The sequence below is a fragment of the Rana temporaria genome, chromosome 7 (assembly GCF_905171775.1).
Source record: "Rana temporaria chromosome 7, aRanTem1.1, whole genome shotgun sequence".
Lineage (NCBI taxonomy): Eukaryota > Metazoa > Chordata > Amphibia > Anura > Ranidae > Rana > Rana temporaria.
This window is the reverse complement of record NC_053495.1, coordinates 127,384,147-127,402,351: the sequence shown is the minus strand read 5'-3', so window position 1 is coordinate 127,402,351 and position 18,205 is coordinate 127,384,147. Positions and strand designations below refer to the sequence as shown.

The 18,205-nt window shown below is 45.8% G+C and overlaps 1 protein-coding gene across 1 annotated transcript in view; it reads right to left on the bottom strand.

Moving 5' to 3' along the window:
* TDRD5 (tudor domain containing 5) overlaps window positions 1-18,205 on the bottom strand; it is a 336,334-nt gene that overhangs the window by 15,086 nt on the left and 303,043 nt on the right. Inside the window, exon 15 of the mRNA XM_040359954.1 lies at window positions 6,524-6,692. Within this exon, the coding sequence (XP_040215888.1) occupies window positions 6,524-6,692 (169 nt within the window). The remainder of the gene's footprint in view (window positions 1-6,523; window positions 6,693-18,205) is intronic.

Below are 18,205 nucleotides of genomic sequence, written 5' to 3'. Positions count from 1 at the left end.
GAGTCGGGGGCGAGCGCCTCCGGCGGCGCGCGTGCGCCCCTAGTGGCGGCTAATCGGCAGGACGTCATATTACGTGCTCTCGCCTAGGAGAGCCACCTTGTGGACGTATTATGACGGTGCGGCGACGGCAAGTGGTTAACAAACCCAGAACCAGGCTAACTCCTTAGTATGGAGGCTGTGGACAGGTCGAATGGTAGCACTAAGAGCAATCCTTTAATACAAAATGCAGAAACCACTGGTGATGCTGGAAAATTGAGAGGTTTAGGTGGGCATCTTTGATATCCACTGACACAAGAAAGTCCCCCTGATGAAGCAAAGCAATCTTTGATGGGTACCGTGCATCCTGAATTGTTGTACCATCAGAAATTTGCAGGACCCATTTTTTTGCCCACACCAGAATCGTATTGCATGGGTGTTCACAAAACAGATTTTGGGGTGACTTAATATACACCCCCGCAGTGATTCGCATGAACTGGGTGAGATTTTAATACGGTGCAGAATAAACACAGAATTTGCTGCGATTTCCACACCAGTTTAAACCGGCACTTAATTTCACTTGGGAGCCATAACTGGGCTGAAAAGCAAGCCATTCTGGAATGAATGTGATGAACCCTGGGACAGCAGCTTTTTCAGGGCTGCAAAGAAAACTGATCTGCTTTGTGGCTCCAAATATATCCTTGAGCGCATAAAGCAGGAAAGCAGTGAATGCCAGCTTATAACCACTGCAAAAACCAATAGGACATCCCCTCATCTTCACTGTGAGGAGAACTTGTGGGTTAAGTTCTTCATATGGTAAGGACTTATGCTGGCCATACATGGATTGAAATTCAGTTGGGTCAGCAAAGACCGGACGATTTCTGATCCATGTATGGGCAGGCCGATTGCCGCTGGCAGAAATCGTGTTGGTCAAGAACGTGCCTTGCGCACCCTTGCTGGCAGAATACAATAGCGCTATGGGAGGCCTTTCCCCATAAACACTGACTGTGTTGATGGAGTAATTAAGCGACTTTGGCCCCCTCAGCTCCCATGGTGGACATCTTTGGGATGGCCTGCTGGCTGTCGATGCTTAGTGCTCACGATGGTAGCCATGTTTGTGAGTAACTTTAATTGACCTTTTCCCTCATCCGGGCCAAAATGTTCTACTATGACTACCTAGAATACAGTGGTACCTATGCATACTCATATGTTATTTTTAGATGGATGGTTGGCGCTTGCTCCTGATAAGTGATGGTTCACGAAACTCGTTTTTTAACATCCAATACTATGTATCTCATCATTTTTGTCTTTATTGTTATATGCTCAATTGCTGTATTTTTGCTGAAGCAACTGTTTCAATGTAGCGCTTTGATCCTGTTGCAACATGCTTATAACTGTTGATAGATCTTTTAATAAAGTTTATCTCAAAATGTGCATTCACATTTTGTTTATGGATCAATGCATTCATACATAGGTTGTCAGAACATTTGGGGTTAAAATAATTTATATTCATATACATATAATGTCGCATATTGTATAATTTTTCATATTCAGATATATTTGACATGACAGAGGCCATTTTGTCTCTAAGGTTTCAACTAAGTTCATAAGCTCACGAATAGACATTGTTATCTGTATTTTTATCCCAGACCATAAATTCAAAGGTTTGAACACTTAGTAAAATATACCAGTATCCCAGATTATATATATTTTTGTCTTTGACATAAATAAGATAAGGGGAGTTGGTACAGACTTACAGTCTGTGTAACCTAAATAGTATGTCAGAATAAGCCACAAAGCCATAGGGCTTAAGCCTATTGTATTATGTATTTTAAATAATGTTTCCTTTATATATCTTCACAATGTATTAGTTATTCATGATCACTCGTTAAGCACATATATATATATATTATGGTAAAGTTACAATTGTGAGATCCTAACTGTATTGACATTTAGAAACTGCTTAGACTTAGTTACCGTATTTAACGCGGAATAACGGGCTCCCGCGTATACCGCGCACCCCTAAAGTTGCCCCCGAAATTCCTGTAAAAAAAAAATGTTATATGATTTTATTACTTACAGTTTTGGTGTCTTCCCAGCGTCCATCGTCCAGTCCGGCGTCCGTCTGCGGCCTCGATGGTGTCCTCTCGGCTTCTCCAGCGCGCGCCTCAAGTCGAGTCCCCGCTTCCCGCGCTCAGTTCGAACGCCTCCGCCGACATATAAAGTGCAGTACACTCTGGTACATTCGGCAAGGCTCGGCTTCCCTCGCGCTCACGCTCTGTGACGTTTATGCGTGAGCACGAGCGAAGCCGAGCCGAATGTACCCGAGTGTACTGCACTCGGTATATGTCGGCGCAGGATTTCAAACTGAGTGCGGGAAGCGGCTATCGGCGTATATCGCGCACCCACGATTTCCCCCTTATTTTAAGGGGAAAATAGTGCGCGATATACGCCGATAAATACGGTACATTCCAATGAATTCAGTTTCAAGGAATTCAACAAACCCATAGCTAATTATGTGGGGTTTATTTTTCCCAACACATAAATTGAAGTTGTCGCCAGGTTGGCTGAGGATATTGACACGTGATTGTCAAACATTGGACAATTAATTTTGTTTTGTTAAGCTTAGGTCAAAAGGGGTCATACATTATATTAGGCCTCGGTGACCCTAACATTAGGAGTAATTTCTTATCCAATACTGCCTCTAGTGGTCGAATATAATAATAACTCAAGATGGCCGCATACTTGGTTGTCATGGTTACCTACAATAACATATTGTCATATGACATTATCCATTACATAGTAATGAGACACACCCACTTTTTGGGTGAGATGAAAAGGTGTTGCACTTAGCTCAAAGGGAACTGGCTCTACATTTGAAAGGCTGAGGAGATCTCTCTGGAGACTGAAGCTGGAAGGAGGAGATCTTGAAACGCAAACATGTAGGGGGGTTGGAATGAGTCTTATGGGACTGATCACCTCACAGGAAGCTTCTCAAACAGACAGAACTCTTAAATTCTGGTAAAGTATAAATCTTTTCATGTATACCTTTTTAGGTAATTGAAGTTTTGTTGAGTATATGCTTGACTAATCCAATCCATCGTTAGATTAGTTTTGGAGTGAAGCGAATTCTAACTACAGTATTTTTTTGTTTCGCTTCTAAAACAAGGGAGATACATATATTGTTATATCTCACAATACTGACTTCAAAGTATTTAGAATTGGATTGGTTATAGTATGTGTTAAACCATGGATTCATTCTAAATTCAATATAAGTCTTGATCAGATTATCAAGCTGTGCACAATATAACATTTTTGTTTGTGCATTTAAGAGTGTAAGAAGAAGGTCTGTTTGTTTTGAGAAGAGATCACACCATAGTTAAGGTAAACATAATTGTTTACACTAAGTCCATGGAGTCACGGAAGCTTTTCACTAATGCCGCGTACACACAATGGGAATTTTCCGATGGAAAAAGTCAGACTTTTTCCATCGGATATTCTGATCGTGTGTAGCCCCATGTGAGTTTTTTTCATCGTAAATTCCATCGGAGTTTAGATATAGAACATGTTCTATTTTTCACAGATGGAATTCCAATGTGATTTGGCCAGGCAAAAGCCTGATTGTGTGTATGCGGCATAAGAGTTACCAAGTTTTAAATATACAAGTATTCTAGAATTGAAATGTGATAATTTGTAATAGAGCTTGTATAGAAATGTGAATTATCTTTATAACCATTTATTTTTTATATGTAGAAGTATATCCATTTGTTTCATCACCAAATATACCTGATATTAATTGCACTGCATTTTTAGTAAATATTTTTAGGCAATATCATTTGTGTCACTTGTCTTCAAAATAGCACGGAGAAACAAACTTGAGTTTCTTATTGATATTGTAGGAAATTGTAAATCTCCCAAATCAAAGATTTGCATATTTCCATAAATACAATACTATTTTATTATTTCAGTATAAACATTCTGAAAAGGTCATGTTCACTGCACCAATCTTTGGATATACACCTCTTTTAAAGTCCCAACCTTTTTCCTGCGCCACAGGGATGGAGGCACGTGTCTATGCGTGCCTCGATCAAAGTCCCAAACCCTTTCCTATAGTCAAGCGACTTTCTTTCCTTCCACCTGTTGTGGAAGGAAAAAAAATGTAATCATCTATGGCTTGCCTTAAAGGGTTACTAAACCCACAGCAGGAAAACCAGTCTGAAAATGCAGTAAAGCATGCTGGTTATACTCACGGTGGAACCTAAGGGGTTAATCCTCTGCATTGTGTATAAAGGATGTGCGATTCGATCTCTCTTATCCTCCTCTTCTTTGACTGAAACCAACCCATCTACTGACAGAACAGTAGAGTGCATGCGATCAGCAGAGGGCCACTCAGTACTGTCCAGAAAGAGGATCGGGGGAAAACTTCTCCTACAAGCTTTAGACACGGATAGAAGTCACAAGACTGCTCTAACTGCTGATGAGACACGGTATTCAGTAGTTTCTATTTACTAAAACGATTGAATTTCCATCTTCTGTGTATTGTGGGAAACCAAATATAGTGAATACAGGGTCCTGGTTTAGTCTTTAGCTTAGAGCCAGAAGCTGCTTGCTTACGAAATTAACTCTTATTGGAATCTGAAGACATCCCATTTTCTGACTACCTTCTAAGGGGTAAGGAGCATGCTCTTTCCACTGCCCACCTTCTGAAGGCATCCAAGGATGGTCCAAACCAAGCACTTGCTTTTAAAGGGCAGCCTGCCAAACAATACTTGAGCTATAGAATACTTCTAAGAACAGACATGGTTCCCATCCATGAAAGCGGTTTTATGAGAGTGATCACGCATCCCTAATATGGCAGCAGAAATTCCTCCCTTGACACATAGGAAGTGGAAGACTATGCCCGTAGGAGCACTAGAAATACCAAATAAGGATTGGAATTCGAAACTAATCTGACCCCTTTGGGATCTATGGCAAGGAGAACATTGTATGTATGTATGTATGTATGTATGTCTGTCTTCCGTACCTGATAAAAGGATTTGATTGAGAGTCCAATCTAAACCCCCTCCCCCTGACCCAGAACACCTACCTTGGCTAGCACTCAGGAAGCCGCAGCTGCTGCTACTTTGTTGGTCAAAAAGCAGACTGGCGTTGAGCAGACTGAAGCCTGGTGTGTTACGACAGGATTCCCATCCTGTGTAGACTTAGGGAGCTGCATAGACAAGTGTACTGTGTCCGGGATCTGAGATAAAGTGGTGTCCGTAAATATGCAGAAGCATACGACGCCATCATGCACATGTGCTGCGCTAGACTGCCCCTTTTGTGCTCTGCGACCGCAATTTGTCACCCCCATTGGTTAACTGCTCCAGACCAACCCCCATAACACAGGGAAACACTGTCCAGGAAAAATGACTCTGCATGCCCAGTCTTTACCCTTAATGATGGGTGTGCCAAGCAGAGACTTCAGAGTCTCAACATCCCTCTAGGGGGATTACTGCCCTAGATCTGGATTGCACCCTGTCAGTAAAGTCACAGGGTACACTGTACACAGGAGATCTCTGCCAGCAGGATCCAGTATTGACTGGCAGACATTTCCCACTCTTGTATGCGGGGTCAGAGTACAGTCCCACTTTGCTTTCTTTCAGCCTACCAATGGATTGACTTGAGTACAATCAGTCTGCCCATTCATAAGATTGAATCTCGGCCGGTCTCTGCTGAACTGGACAAATTTTGATCTATGTATGGCAAACTTTACTCTTTAGGAGAAGATAATCTCTAAATCCTGATACATCATTTTATGTAGCATTTGCTGAGTAGTTAACAGCCTTATGCTGTACATCCTTCAATTGCTGCAGATTATACGAACAGTATTCCTACAATAGATTACATTTTTATCATTTTTGCCTTAAAATAGTGACAAAGCTCATGTAGTTTGAACTCCAAGCTCAGATCCTTGCCTCCACATTTGCCCCTTCCTTTTACTGAAGCAACCCCTGTCTCTTTACTTAAAAAACCTCCCCCAAAAAAAAACACAACTGTATACATTGCTTTTTCCGGGTTGTCTTTGTTAAATTTGTGTGAAATTCCAAGTCCTTTTCACTCTATTCATTCTCTGATGGTGCGCGGAGTCTGGATGCCAAGTACTGCCTGTCTTTGTCACATTCTCACGCACATCCAGGGTTAGCGGGGAAGAAAGCAGGTCCTTGATGCCCTGGGCTCACAGGAAGTGGACTGAATGATGCTGCACATCATTAAACAAAAATAAAAGCAGAACTTAATTGCTGGGTCTAATAAGTCTGACTCAAAGCAGTTTTTTTTTTTTGGACCAAAAAACAAAAACAGCTGGGAACTGATCTTTTCAGTTTTTTAAACAAGCTGAACTTAGGCTATAGGTATCAATCGGTGAATTAAATGACATTAAACAAGCATTAACAAAAGAAAATGTTTCCCAGTTAGAGATGTAACCTAATTCAAGGGCACTGTCCTTCAATCTTCATATATATTTCCGTACATTGCGTGCATTTATTCTTTACTCAGATAAATTCATTACCATTAGTTGAAGAGATTTCAGAGTTTTCATTTAGGCCACATTTGTCTGGCAGAGAAACTGAAGCTTTTTCTACTGAATTTCTAGTCTTAATTAAAGATATGTAAAATTCCTCTGGGGGATGGTGGGAGAAGCAATCCGTGTCAGCGCTGTTTGCACATCCATTACCTGTCTGAAAAGAGAAACAATAAAATAAAATGTAAACAATGGGTAACCAACATAAGTAAAAATAGAAAACAACCGTGAGAGGAATAACAACATTTTAGTTAGAGCCCTTTCGCACTGAGGCACTTTTCAAGCGCTTTGACGCAACAACAAAAAAAAAAAAAGCATCTGAAAAGCCCACGAAAACCAATTTCCATTAAAAATCAATGCAAGCGGCATCTTAGAAAAAAAAAAAAGGGCCTCAACAGCGCTCCTCTCCATTGAAATGAATGGGAAGCGCCTTAAAAAGGTTCTTGAAGCAGTTTTTGAGTCATCTTCCAAAAGAAAGCACAACGCTAATGCCTCAAAAGCGCTCAGCTTTTATGGGTAGCTTTTAAGTGCCTCAGTGTGAAAGAGCTCTTACCGTAAAATCCCTTTCCGAGTTCATGGCTGGACACAGCACTTCTTAAAAAAGGTTGTAAAGGAAAAAAATGTTTTCCCTAAATAGCTTTCTTTACCTTAGTGCAGTCCTCCTTCACTTGCCTCATCCTTCAATTTTGCTTTTAAATGTCCTCATTTCTTCTGAGAAATGCTCACTTCCTGTTCTTCTGTCTGTAACTCACCACCATAATGCAAGGCTTTCTTCCTGGTGTGAAGAAAGCCTCTTGAGGGGGGTGGGGGCAAGCAGGAGTGTCAGGATGGCCACTAACACACAGCTCTTTTCTCTATCTGCAAAGTAGAGTGTCCTGACTTGCCTGCCCGCCCCCCTCCCCCTCAAGAGGAAGAAAGCCTCACATTACTGTGGTGAGTTACAGACAGAAGAACAGGAAGCGAGCATTTCTCAGAAGAAATAAGGACATTTAAAAGCAAAATTGAAGGATGAGGTAAGTGAAGGAGGACTGCACTAAGGTAAAGGAAGCTATTTAGGGGGAAAAAAAATCCTTTACAACCACTTTAATCTTGACAGTAAGGTCTATGGCGCCATCTACAGGAGTAGGACACTAAGCAGAAAAAGAACTCTGCACTGCCTAAGTGCAGTCATAACTGATATAAACCTGCTCTCTGATAAAGGAAGCTCAATTATGCCTAGTACACACGGGCCAAATGTCGGGATACAATAGCTGGTTCAATAAAAACCCACCAACATTCGGCCTGTGTGCATGTCAGCCAATGGCTGAAACCGCTGAACGGAGTGTTCTTGTGGGGGATCCCCTTGTCAGAACACAAAAGCTCAGCGGGGGAGATTGCCGTACTAACAGACTGTTAGCACAGCTGTTGCTCAACCAAAAAAAAAAAAAAAAAAAAAAAACACACACCAGGCTTTAGTCACAAACCAGTGGAACAAACACAATCATCAGAGGGGCGGGTTCTGTGTGTCAAATAACTCAGAAAAATGGATTTTACTGTAACAAAAATCATGTTTTCACTTGCATTCATTGACTGAGACGGCGCTTCTTAATCTTGACCGTAAAGGCATCCTAAAGTAGTGCTGCAATGATGGATGGGAAAGAAATAAAAGAAAAACAGGCAAACCCCAAACAGCAGTCTACAAAAACCTTGGGTGATCGCTGGCTCTAAATGATCTAGCCCATAACCCCATCGCCCAGCCTTGCTGTTGATGGAAAATCTCTGCAGGACAAAATCTAAGGAATAAAACAGAATTTTTAAAACCGCTTACCTGTAAAAATCCTTTTCTTGGAGTACACCACGGGACACAGAGCCATTCATTACATAATGGGTTAAGGGTCACCAGCGGTGATTGGACACTGGCACAACCAATTGAAGACAGTTCCCCTCCATATAAACCCCTCCCATCAGGGAAGCACCCTCCTATCAGGTTCCCATAAAAAGGGGGGGACCTCTGTGTCCTGTGGTGTACGCCAAGAAAAGGATTTTACAGGTAAGCAGTTTTAGAAATCCGGTTTTCTTTCTTGTACACCACGGGACACAGAGCCATTCATTACATAATGGGACGTCCCAGAGCAATGCTCCATATGAAGGGTGGGAGACACAGATCAAGCAGGCCGCTACGGACAAGAAGCCCTATACTGCTGCCTGCAGCACACTTCGCCCAAAGGCGGCATCCTCATGTTCTTTCACGTCCAATTAATAGAATTTGGAAAATGTGTGGACTGAAGACCAAGTTGCAGCTTTGTAGATCTGAGCCAACGAAGCCTGGTGGTGCACTTTCCATGAAGCACTTATCGCCCTGGAAGAGAGTGCGCCCTAACAGAAAAAGGAGGAGTTCTGTTCTTTAAACCATAGGCTTGAATAATTGTCTGTCGAATACACCTGGAGCAACGGCGGATCCAGGGGGGGGGGGGGGCAACAGGGCAATTCCCCCCCCCCCCCCGAGACAATCATGTCACACTCGCTTGGTTTTGAAAAAACATTTTTTTTTTTTTTAATCAGGCTTTTTTAAACTGCCTTGCTGTGCATGTCAATTGGCCCCCTCCCCTGATTTTTTTTTGCACTGCAGGCTGTGCTGATGCCGACCCCATCAGCCGTTGCTGACAGGCTCTGTGAAGGGACACAGGCAGAGCTGCAGCTGCGGGGGATTTCCACCCCTCCCTCTCCTCCTTGAGCCCAGTAACTCTCATTCACCAGGCAATGCCTGATGATATTGGCTACATTCAGAGCCAATGGCTGGTAAAACACAACCAAGAGGATTATGGGACATGTAGTACCAGCAGGCCCCAGGATGATTGCAGCCCCCCAACATGCCGAGCAGGAGCTGGGGAAGAGAGAAGAAGAGTGACCATGAGGCTGTAGGGTGGAGGAAGCCAGTGATTCCATTATTATCATCCAAGGTAAGAACTTATCTCCCCTTCACCTGGTTGCAACCCCTCTGTCCTCCCCTTCACCTGGCTGCAACCCCCCTGTCCTCCCCTTCCACCTGGCTGCAACCCCCCTGTCCTCCCTTCCACCTGGCTGCAACCCATCTGTCCTCCCTTCCACCTGGCTGCAACCCATCTGTCCTTCCCTTCACCTGGCTGCAACCCACTGTCCTCCCTTCCACCTGGCTGCAACCCCTCTGTCCTTCCCTTCACCTGGCTGCAACCCCCCCGTCCTCTCCTTCACCTGGCTGCAACCCTCCGTCCTCCCCTTCACCTGGCTGCAACCCCTCTGTCCTCCCATCCACCTGGCTGCAACCCCTCTGTCCTCCCATCCACCTGGCTGCAACCCCTCTGTCCTCCCTTCCACCTGGCTGCAACCCCTCTGTCCTCCCTTCCACCTGGCTGCAACCCCTCTGTCCTCCCCTTCACCTGGCTGCAACTCCCCTTCACCTGGCTGCAACCCCCCGTCCTCCCCTTCACCTAGCTGCAACCCCCCCGTCCTCCCTTCCACCTGGCTGCAACCCCTCCGTCCTCCCCTTCACCTGGCTGCAACCCCCCCCCGTCCTCCCTTCCACCTGGCTGCAACCCCTCTGTCCTCCCCTTCACCTGGCTGCTCCCACACAGTAATAATTGAAATTATGTGCTTCAATCATCCTGACACCATATTAACCACGGTGATGATTGAAGCCCCAACACCAGCCATTGCCCCTACAAATTGCCTGCAGAAATTTTGGCAGTGCCCCTCCTGAGATTAGATTCTGGATCCGCCCCTGACCTGGAGATAGTGGATTTTGATGCCACTTGTCCCTTCTTGGGACCGTCAAATTTTGATTTTGTAGGGAAGGCTGGAACACTAGACCTTGCGACAGCAGGTCATGACGAAGTGGAAGTTTCCAAGGTTTTCCTACCGCCATCTTTATGATTTTGGCGTACAAGGGTCTTCTGGGCCAATTTGGGGCCACTAAGATTACAGGCTTTCCCTCTTAATCCTGCAAAGTAGTCTTTGTAAGAGAGCGATCGGAGGAAACGCATAGATCAGTGAGAACTGATTCCATGGAATTATTAGCGCATCCGATCTGTAGGCCAGAGGATCTCTCGTCCTGGACACAAAGTTGTCCAACTTCTTGATGAACCTGAAAGCTAGCAGGTCTACATCCGGGGTCCCTCATCTCTGGCATATGGCCTGAAAGATCTCGGGGTGGAGAGACCACTCTCCTGGTGACAGCTGCTGGCGACTCAGATAGTCCGCTTGCCAGTTTTCTACCCCTGGAATGAAGATTGCAGAGAGACAAGGAACATGTTCTTCTGCCCATGTCAAAATCCAATTCACCTCTTTCTGAGCACCCTGACTGCGGGTGCCTCCCTGGTGATAAGCTACTGCAGTATCATTGTCAGATTGAATCCGAACTGGGTGACCCTGTGTGTCCAGGTTCTGAGGGCTAAATATTTCCAGTATGTTGATCGGCAGGCTCCTTTCGGTCTTGGCCCAGGTTCCCTGGGCTGAGCTTCTTCCCATACTGCTCCCCAGCCCATTAGGCAGGCATCCGTAGACACCACCTTCCAGGTGACTGGGATAAAGGATCTTCCTTTCTGCAAGTTCTTGGTCTTTAACCACCAACTGAAGCTTTGGCGCACCTGTGAAGACAGGCGCATGGGTAAATCCATAGCTTAGATCTTCCTGTTCCAGGCGGCTAAAATACTGCCTTGAAGTAGTTTTGAATGAAACTGGGCGTAAGGGACAGCCTCAAAGGAGGCTATCTTCCCCAATAGCCTCATGCAAAGGCGAATCGACGGTTTATTCTTTGCCTTGACCTTGTGGATCAGGTCCTTTAGCGACTTGATCTTTGGCTCTAGTAGGAATACCTGGCTTTGGGCTGTGTCTATGATCATGCCCAAATACTCTACCCTTCTTTGAGCTTGTAGAGAGAATTTTTGTAAGTTTACAATCCATCCTAAATACTCCAGGTATCTTATTGTGGTGAGCACAGCGTGATCCAATCCTGCCTCTGACTGATTTATCACGAGCAGTTCGTCTAGATAGGCTGTTATTGCTATGCCCTGTGCCCTCAGATTTACCAACAGAGGGGCTAGCAACTTTTTAAATACCCGGGGTGCGGTAGCCACACCAAAGGGCAGAGCCACAAACTGGAAGTGGCGATGTTCTACCACAAACCTTAAGAACTTTTGGTGAGAGGGGTGGATAGGCACATGCAAGTATGTGTCTTTGAGGTCTATTGATGCCATGAATTTTCCGCCTTGTAGGGTGGCGACCACTGATCGAATAGTTTCCAATCGGAAATGGCGAATGTTTAGAAATTGATTTAGAGATCTTAGATCCAGAATGGGTCTGACGTCTCCGTTTGGTTTTGGGATCACAAAGAGGTTTGAATAAAAACCTGAACCTTGCTCTTTTAGGGGTACTTCTGTGATCACCCCTTGAGACAGCAAGTAATCCAATCCCTTGAAGAAGGATACTCTTTTTAATGGATCCTTGGAGAGTCTTGAGCTTCGGAACTGAGAAGATGGGATCTCTCGAAACTCCAGCTTGTACCCTAGGGATACTGTGGATACTACCCATTTGTCCTGGATTTCTGTCTGCCATGCCGCTGAAAACTGACAAAGCTGTCCCCCCACTCAGCCAACGGGGGTGCCTCTTCATGAAGAGGCTTTGTGGTTCTGCTTGTTAGCCTTTGAACCCCACTGCTTCTTTTTCTTCTGGGCCTGGTCTTTAGCCTTTGTGGCTGGCTGAAAATGCCGTTGCCACTGGCTGGAGCTAGATTTACCAGGAGCCGAGGAGAGAGAACATTAAAAACAAGGTCGCTTGTTTTTCTTCTTCTCTGGTAATAGAGTGGTCTTTCCACTCGATATCTTTTGGATATATTTTTCCAAATCTTCCCCAAAGATGTGTTCACCATGGAAGGGGAAACTAGCCAAAATCTTTTTGCGTGGTGCCTCTGCTGACCAATGCTTTAGCCAAAGAATTCTGCGCATATGCACCAGCTGTAGTGTGAGACGAGATGCTTGCTGAATCAAATCTCTCATAGCATCTATTGTAAAACATAAGGCCTTAGGCAAATTCTCCCACAATTTAAATGGGTTCTGGAGGCAGCTCTTTCAGCCACTGTTTTACCTGGTCCTTGAGGACCTGACACATGCCTACTGCTGCTACAGCAGGTTGGGCAACTGACTCCCAGAAGGAAGATTTCAGTAAACATTCCAACCTCTTTTCCGAAGGATCTTTGAACACCTGTACGTTATCCACTGGACAAGTCAGGTTCTTATTTACACAAGAAATGGCTGCATCTACAGACGGCAGACTCCACTTCTTGGAAAACTCTTCCGCCATAGGATAAAGAATGTCAAACTTCTTTGGGGGTGAGAAACTCTTACCTGGATGTAGCCAGTCTGCGTAGATTAACTTTTTTAATAACGGATGAACCGGAAAAGAGCATGCACCCCGCAGAGATTTTAATGAGCCCAGGGAGGAGACAGGTGATTCAGTTAACTCCGTAGAGAACAACCTGAATGCAGTATGCACTGTTTCATCATTACATTGTACCTGTGACCTTAGCATCTGGGAAGCAGAAAAGGGTTCCTCCGATATCCCTGATCCGTCCGACTCCTCATCCCTGTCCTCTGTAGGTGTTACCTCATCCTTCTCCTCTTCAGATTTTTCTGAAAGAGGATCTAAAACCACCGAAGGAGATCTGCTTCGCTTTTTGTCCTTTTGCGAGGACTTTGCGATTAGTGTACCGATCTTTCCTTCTAATTTTTCCGGGGCTGCGGTTAAAAGTGTCCTCAGTGACATATGCAGGCCCAGGTGCCACCAGAGAAATTGTTACGCCTGATAGTGGCATTGGCTCCTCCTGTATATATAGGTATGTCAAAATTTACAGGGGAGGAAGGTACCGAGCAGGCACGGCTAGAGCCCCGTCTCAGGCAGCGGTGCTTGTCTTTTAGTTCCTGAAAGGGAAGACATATTACCAAGCAACAAACCGAGGTACCACAACGCATATACTACTGTGCTCAGTTTAGCAATCTACATCAAGTATGCAACTTAAAAACACACAGTTTCATGCCATAGACTAGGTGTCTCTTGGTAGTGCCCCACCAACCACATAGAGCTTACGTGTCCCCTGAATACTGCTGTGTTCCAAAGGAAGAGCTGCCGGCCTCCAAGATTCCTTTATTGCTCCTGTATTAAGCTACATCTTTCAAATCTGCATTCACGCACACGCACGCTCGTAATCCCCCTCCTCCGCTCCCATGCTGATAAAGCACACCCCCGTGCGCAACCTAGGGCAATAATGGCGGCTGTCCTGGGATGAGGGGGAGCCTCCCCCTGCTTATACGGACTGTGCTGGGCTTCGTTACCCAGCGTTTGGAGGAGAGAAGCGGTGGCCGTCCTTATGCAGAGCTCTGCATCGGAGGAGGTGTGCTTGTCCTGCCGGATCTGACACTGTAGAGAGTGTGGTGAGTAAAAACTCAGCTCTTTACTCCCTCTAGTGGCCAAAAAAAGAGAAGACACCTGTGACGGTATTAGAATGATATCCCCGTCAAACAGTCCCTTCTTCCCATAACAGAACATCACAGAATCATCCACACATGAGCCAAGGCTGAAGGCTGGAACCAGACAGACTTTAATAGTATAACACACAGCTTATATGTAATTTCCAAAACTGTTACAATGACAAATCTCCGCCCCCCTCACACTGGGGCTTCATACAGATCATGGGCAGACATTTCGGAGCCGATTCTGAAAACACATTTTCTTTAGATAATGACATCAGTGAAGGTAATTACTAGTTGTACAGAATACATTATCTAGACAGCCCGGCCCCGCATGTAGAAGCGATAATTACCACAATGAAGCAATCAGACTAACATGAGCGCCTTCTAATCACAGTAAACAGTAACCACAGGACTTCTTCACACAACACACTAGACCATTTACCCTTTGAACTAGGACTGGCTGAGGAAAGGTCATTACCATATCAAAAGCCTGTTAGCCGAGGAATGAGTCACACCTGAAATCCTCTATAACACACATAGCATAACGAGCAGGGATAATTAAACTGAAGCATCCTTCACAATGGCCCCCCTTTTTCTCCCTGCTCCGGCAACCCGGTTGAACCTTCCCTGGTCCAGTAGGGTTGACGGGTTCAGAGCTTTTAGTCCGAGGTTAACTCCGTTTGGCGTGACTGACCTCCCTTGGCAACTGCTTCCGACTCAGGTATGTCACCGGGTCGTCAGATCACACGCCGGTCAGTCCCCAAGTCTTTGTGCGATCTGCAGAGTCACCAGAAGTCAGTGTGAAGACGGCGAATGGGTCTGTGCGCCGCCGTCTAGGTGTCCCGCTATGGGAGGGGCAGGTTATGGCTCTGAAGTGACAATCACAGGAGATTAAAAAAAAAAAAAGTTATATTTGTTGAAATGCTGTAGCACTGGTGCTCAGAGTTCGGGGGGCTGGAATCAGTGCCCCATAGGGTCAGCCACCCTCTGCTCCCTCCGCAGCCACCGGTTCTCCTCTTTGAGCTTCTCCAGCTCCATCTCCAGTTCATGGAGCCTGGGGGGTCAGCCTGCTGTGACCTCAGGTGGTTGTTCTCCTCCTCCATGCGGCTTATGCACTCCTCCAGCTCCATGTACTCACGGATCAGCTCCTGCTTGCTCATGTCCTGCAGGCTCTCCACGTGGTCCATCATCAGGAACTGGGTGGTGGTGTAAGGGGCCACCGGTGGGCCCTTGGCGAACATCTCGGCCCGCATCTGGGACGCCTGCTGCGACTCCCTCTCCTCCAGTCGCTTCTTCTCCTCCCAGGTCAGCTTGTTATACGGCTTCCAGGACCTCTTCTTCTTGGAGGGTGGCCGGCGGTGCCTCATTCTGCCCAGCTCCCTCCAGAGCCCCTCCGGCTCATGGCTGTCTCCCATGACCAGCTGACAATGGTGTTCCCTGTAATAACAGATTGTACCATGAGGGCTTCGTAAGGGGTGCCCAATGGTTCCTCCGGACCCAGCTCCTGGGGATCCCAAGCCGAGTCTACACAATGGGCTGCTGCTGGTGGGCGGTACCGAGGTTGAGACCAATTTGACCTGGTGTTGTCATTCATGGGGCAATTCTGCTTGAAGTGACCCAGCTGTTTGCACCGGAAGCAGCGTTGTTCGTTGTCCTCCTGGCGTGGATAGCGAGGGCTAGATGTCATCGGTCTGTTAGGAGGTTGGTATCTAGCGGCTGGTGGGTGTGAGGGCACCGTTGGTCGTGGAGGTTGTACCCGTGGTGTGACCTGGTTTGTCTTGCGAGTATCCGCATATTCATCCGCCAATTTCGCGGCCTCTGGTAGAGTCATGGGCCTGCGATCTCTCACCCAGTCTTTGACGTCCGTCTGGATGTGATTGTAAAATTGCTCCAGGAGCATTAGTTGCAAAATGTCCTCTGCGGTGGTGGCCTGGCTGCTGTTAACCCAGTTAGAGGCCGACAGGGATAACTGGCATGCCCATTCCGCGTAAGAGTCTTCCGTGGTTTTGCGTAAGTCCCGGAACTTCTGTCGGTGGGACTCTGGGGTTACTGCATAAAGAGCCAGGAGCACTTCTTTAACCCGGGCGTAGCTATGGATATCCTGATCTGGCACGGTCCGGAAAGCATCAGAAGCTCTGCCTGACAGTTTGCCTGACAATATTGCGACCCACTCTCTTCTAGCTATTCGGTGCAGGTTACATTGTCGCTCAAAATCTGCCAGGTAATTATCAATCTCACAGTCTTTTTCATCAAAAGCTTTAAAAGCGCTAAACGGAATCTTCCTTGTGTCTGCTGTGCTGTACTCACTGTTCGGAGAATGTGCGGCTGCTTGTTGGACTGCTGCCAGTTTTAACTGTAGTTCTGCGTCTCTTATTTCTTTAGCCTCCTGTAGCTCCATCACTCTCAGCACCACATCCGCCGTTGGGTTCGGACCGAACCATGCTAGCTTCTCTGTCATTACTTTGTTGGCTGGCGATTCCTCCTCCTGAATCACTGGTGTCTCCATCTCTTGTACTGCTGGCGTTGCTGCAATCCCGTCCTCCTGGTCTAGCTCCATTAATTCTGCTATGATGACCCGCTTGGTTTTGTTGCTAGCAATCCTTCCACGAACTTCCAGTAGTTCTTCCAGTGTCTGCTTGGAAACCGGGTGTAAAGGGGAATAGAAGGGAAAATCCCACTGCTGCCAACCAGTTGTTACAGTATTAGAATGATATCCCCGTCAAACAGTCCCTTCTTCCCATAACAGAACATCACAGAATCATCCACACATGAGCCAAGACTGAATGCTGGAACCAGACAGACTTTAATAGTATAACACACAGCTTATATGTAATTTCCAAAACTGTTACAATGACAAATCTCCGCCCTCCTCACACTGGGGCTTCCATACAGATCATGGGCAGACATTTCAGAGCCGATTCTGAAAACACATTTTCTTTAGATAATGACATCAGTGAAGGTAATTACTAGTTGTACAGAATACATTATCTAGACAGCCCGGCCCCGCATGTAGAAGCGATAATTACCACAATGAAGCAATCAGAATAATTAACATGAGCCCCTTCTAATCACAGTAAACAGTAACCACAGGGCTTCTTCACACAACACACTAGACCATTTACCCTTTGAACTAGGACTGGCTGAGGAAAGGTCATTACCATATCAACAGCCTGTTAGCCGAGGAATGAGTCACACCTGAAATCCTCTAACACACACACAGCATAACGAGCAGGGAGAATTAAACTGAAGCATCCTTCACAACACCCTACTCAAAATTGAAAAAAAGGTCCTTAAGATTGTTCTTAGGTCTCCTTTCCCTCTTACATTTATCCCTGCCGCAGGTTTTTCTGCTGAAAAATTCAGACAGCACCAATCTTCACCCATCTTGGCAGGCTTTGTGTGCCAACCTTCAGGGATATGGGTTCCTATTTAAAGGAGACCTCTCCCTTAGGCCTTGTAAAAGACTATTACCAGGACTTTTAGCGTATAGAGCGAAAGTGCTGGACCCTAGAGCCCAGTCCTCTGAAGACAAGAGAGACATTACAGGCGACGCCTCGTGCATGAGGCACGGATCCCATCTAGTTTCAGCGTAATTTATTCGGCGTCTTGGATGGATCCAAAAGCATGGCTCTCTTTTTTACCCCCAAGACAGTGACTAAGCTGTCAAAAGCAGTTCCCAGTCTATAGTAAGGATCAAAAGCTGCGGGACCGACTCCTGGTCATGTGAATACTGTGACAGCCAAACAGTGGTCATAATTGTGTGCTGAATTTGGACCTGAAACGGACCAGAAGACGCACAGGACTCTTGTGAAATTAAAACAACAAACATGTTATACCTACCTACTTTGTGCAATGTTATTGCACAGAGCAGCCCTGAACCTCCCCTTCTTAGGTCCCCCGCTGGTGCTCTCATATTCCTCTTCTCTGTGTGCCACCATAGGAAGCCACTTCCTATAAAAGGGCACACCTGCAGACTCGCTTTCCAGCTGGATTGTTTTGTGTCTATAGACACAAGAACGTCTTAGTATTTTTTTAGACATACCTGACCACATTGATGGTGTCAGTAAAATGCCTAGTCTAATGCCCCGTACACACGATCAGACCTTTCCCATTGGATTTTCCGATCGTATGTAGCCCCATCTGAGGTTTTTCATCGGAAATTCCAATGAATTACATCAGAGTTTAGATATAG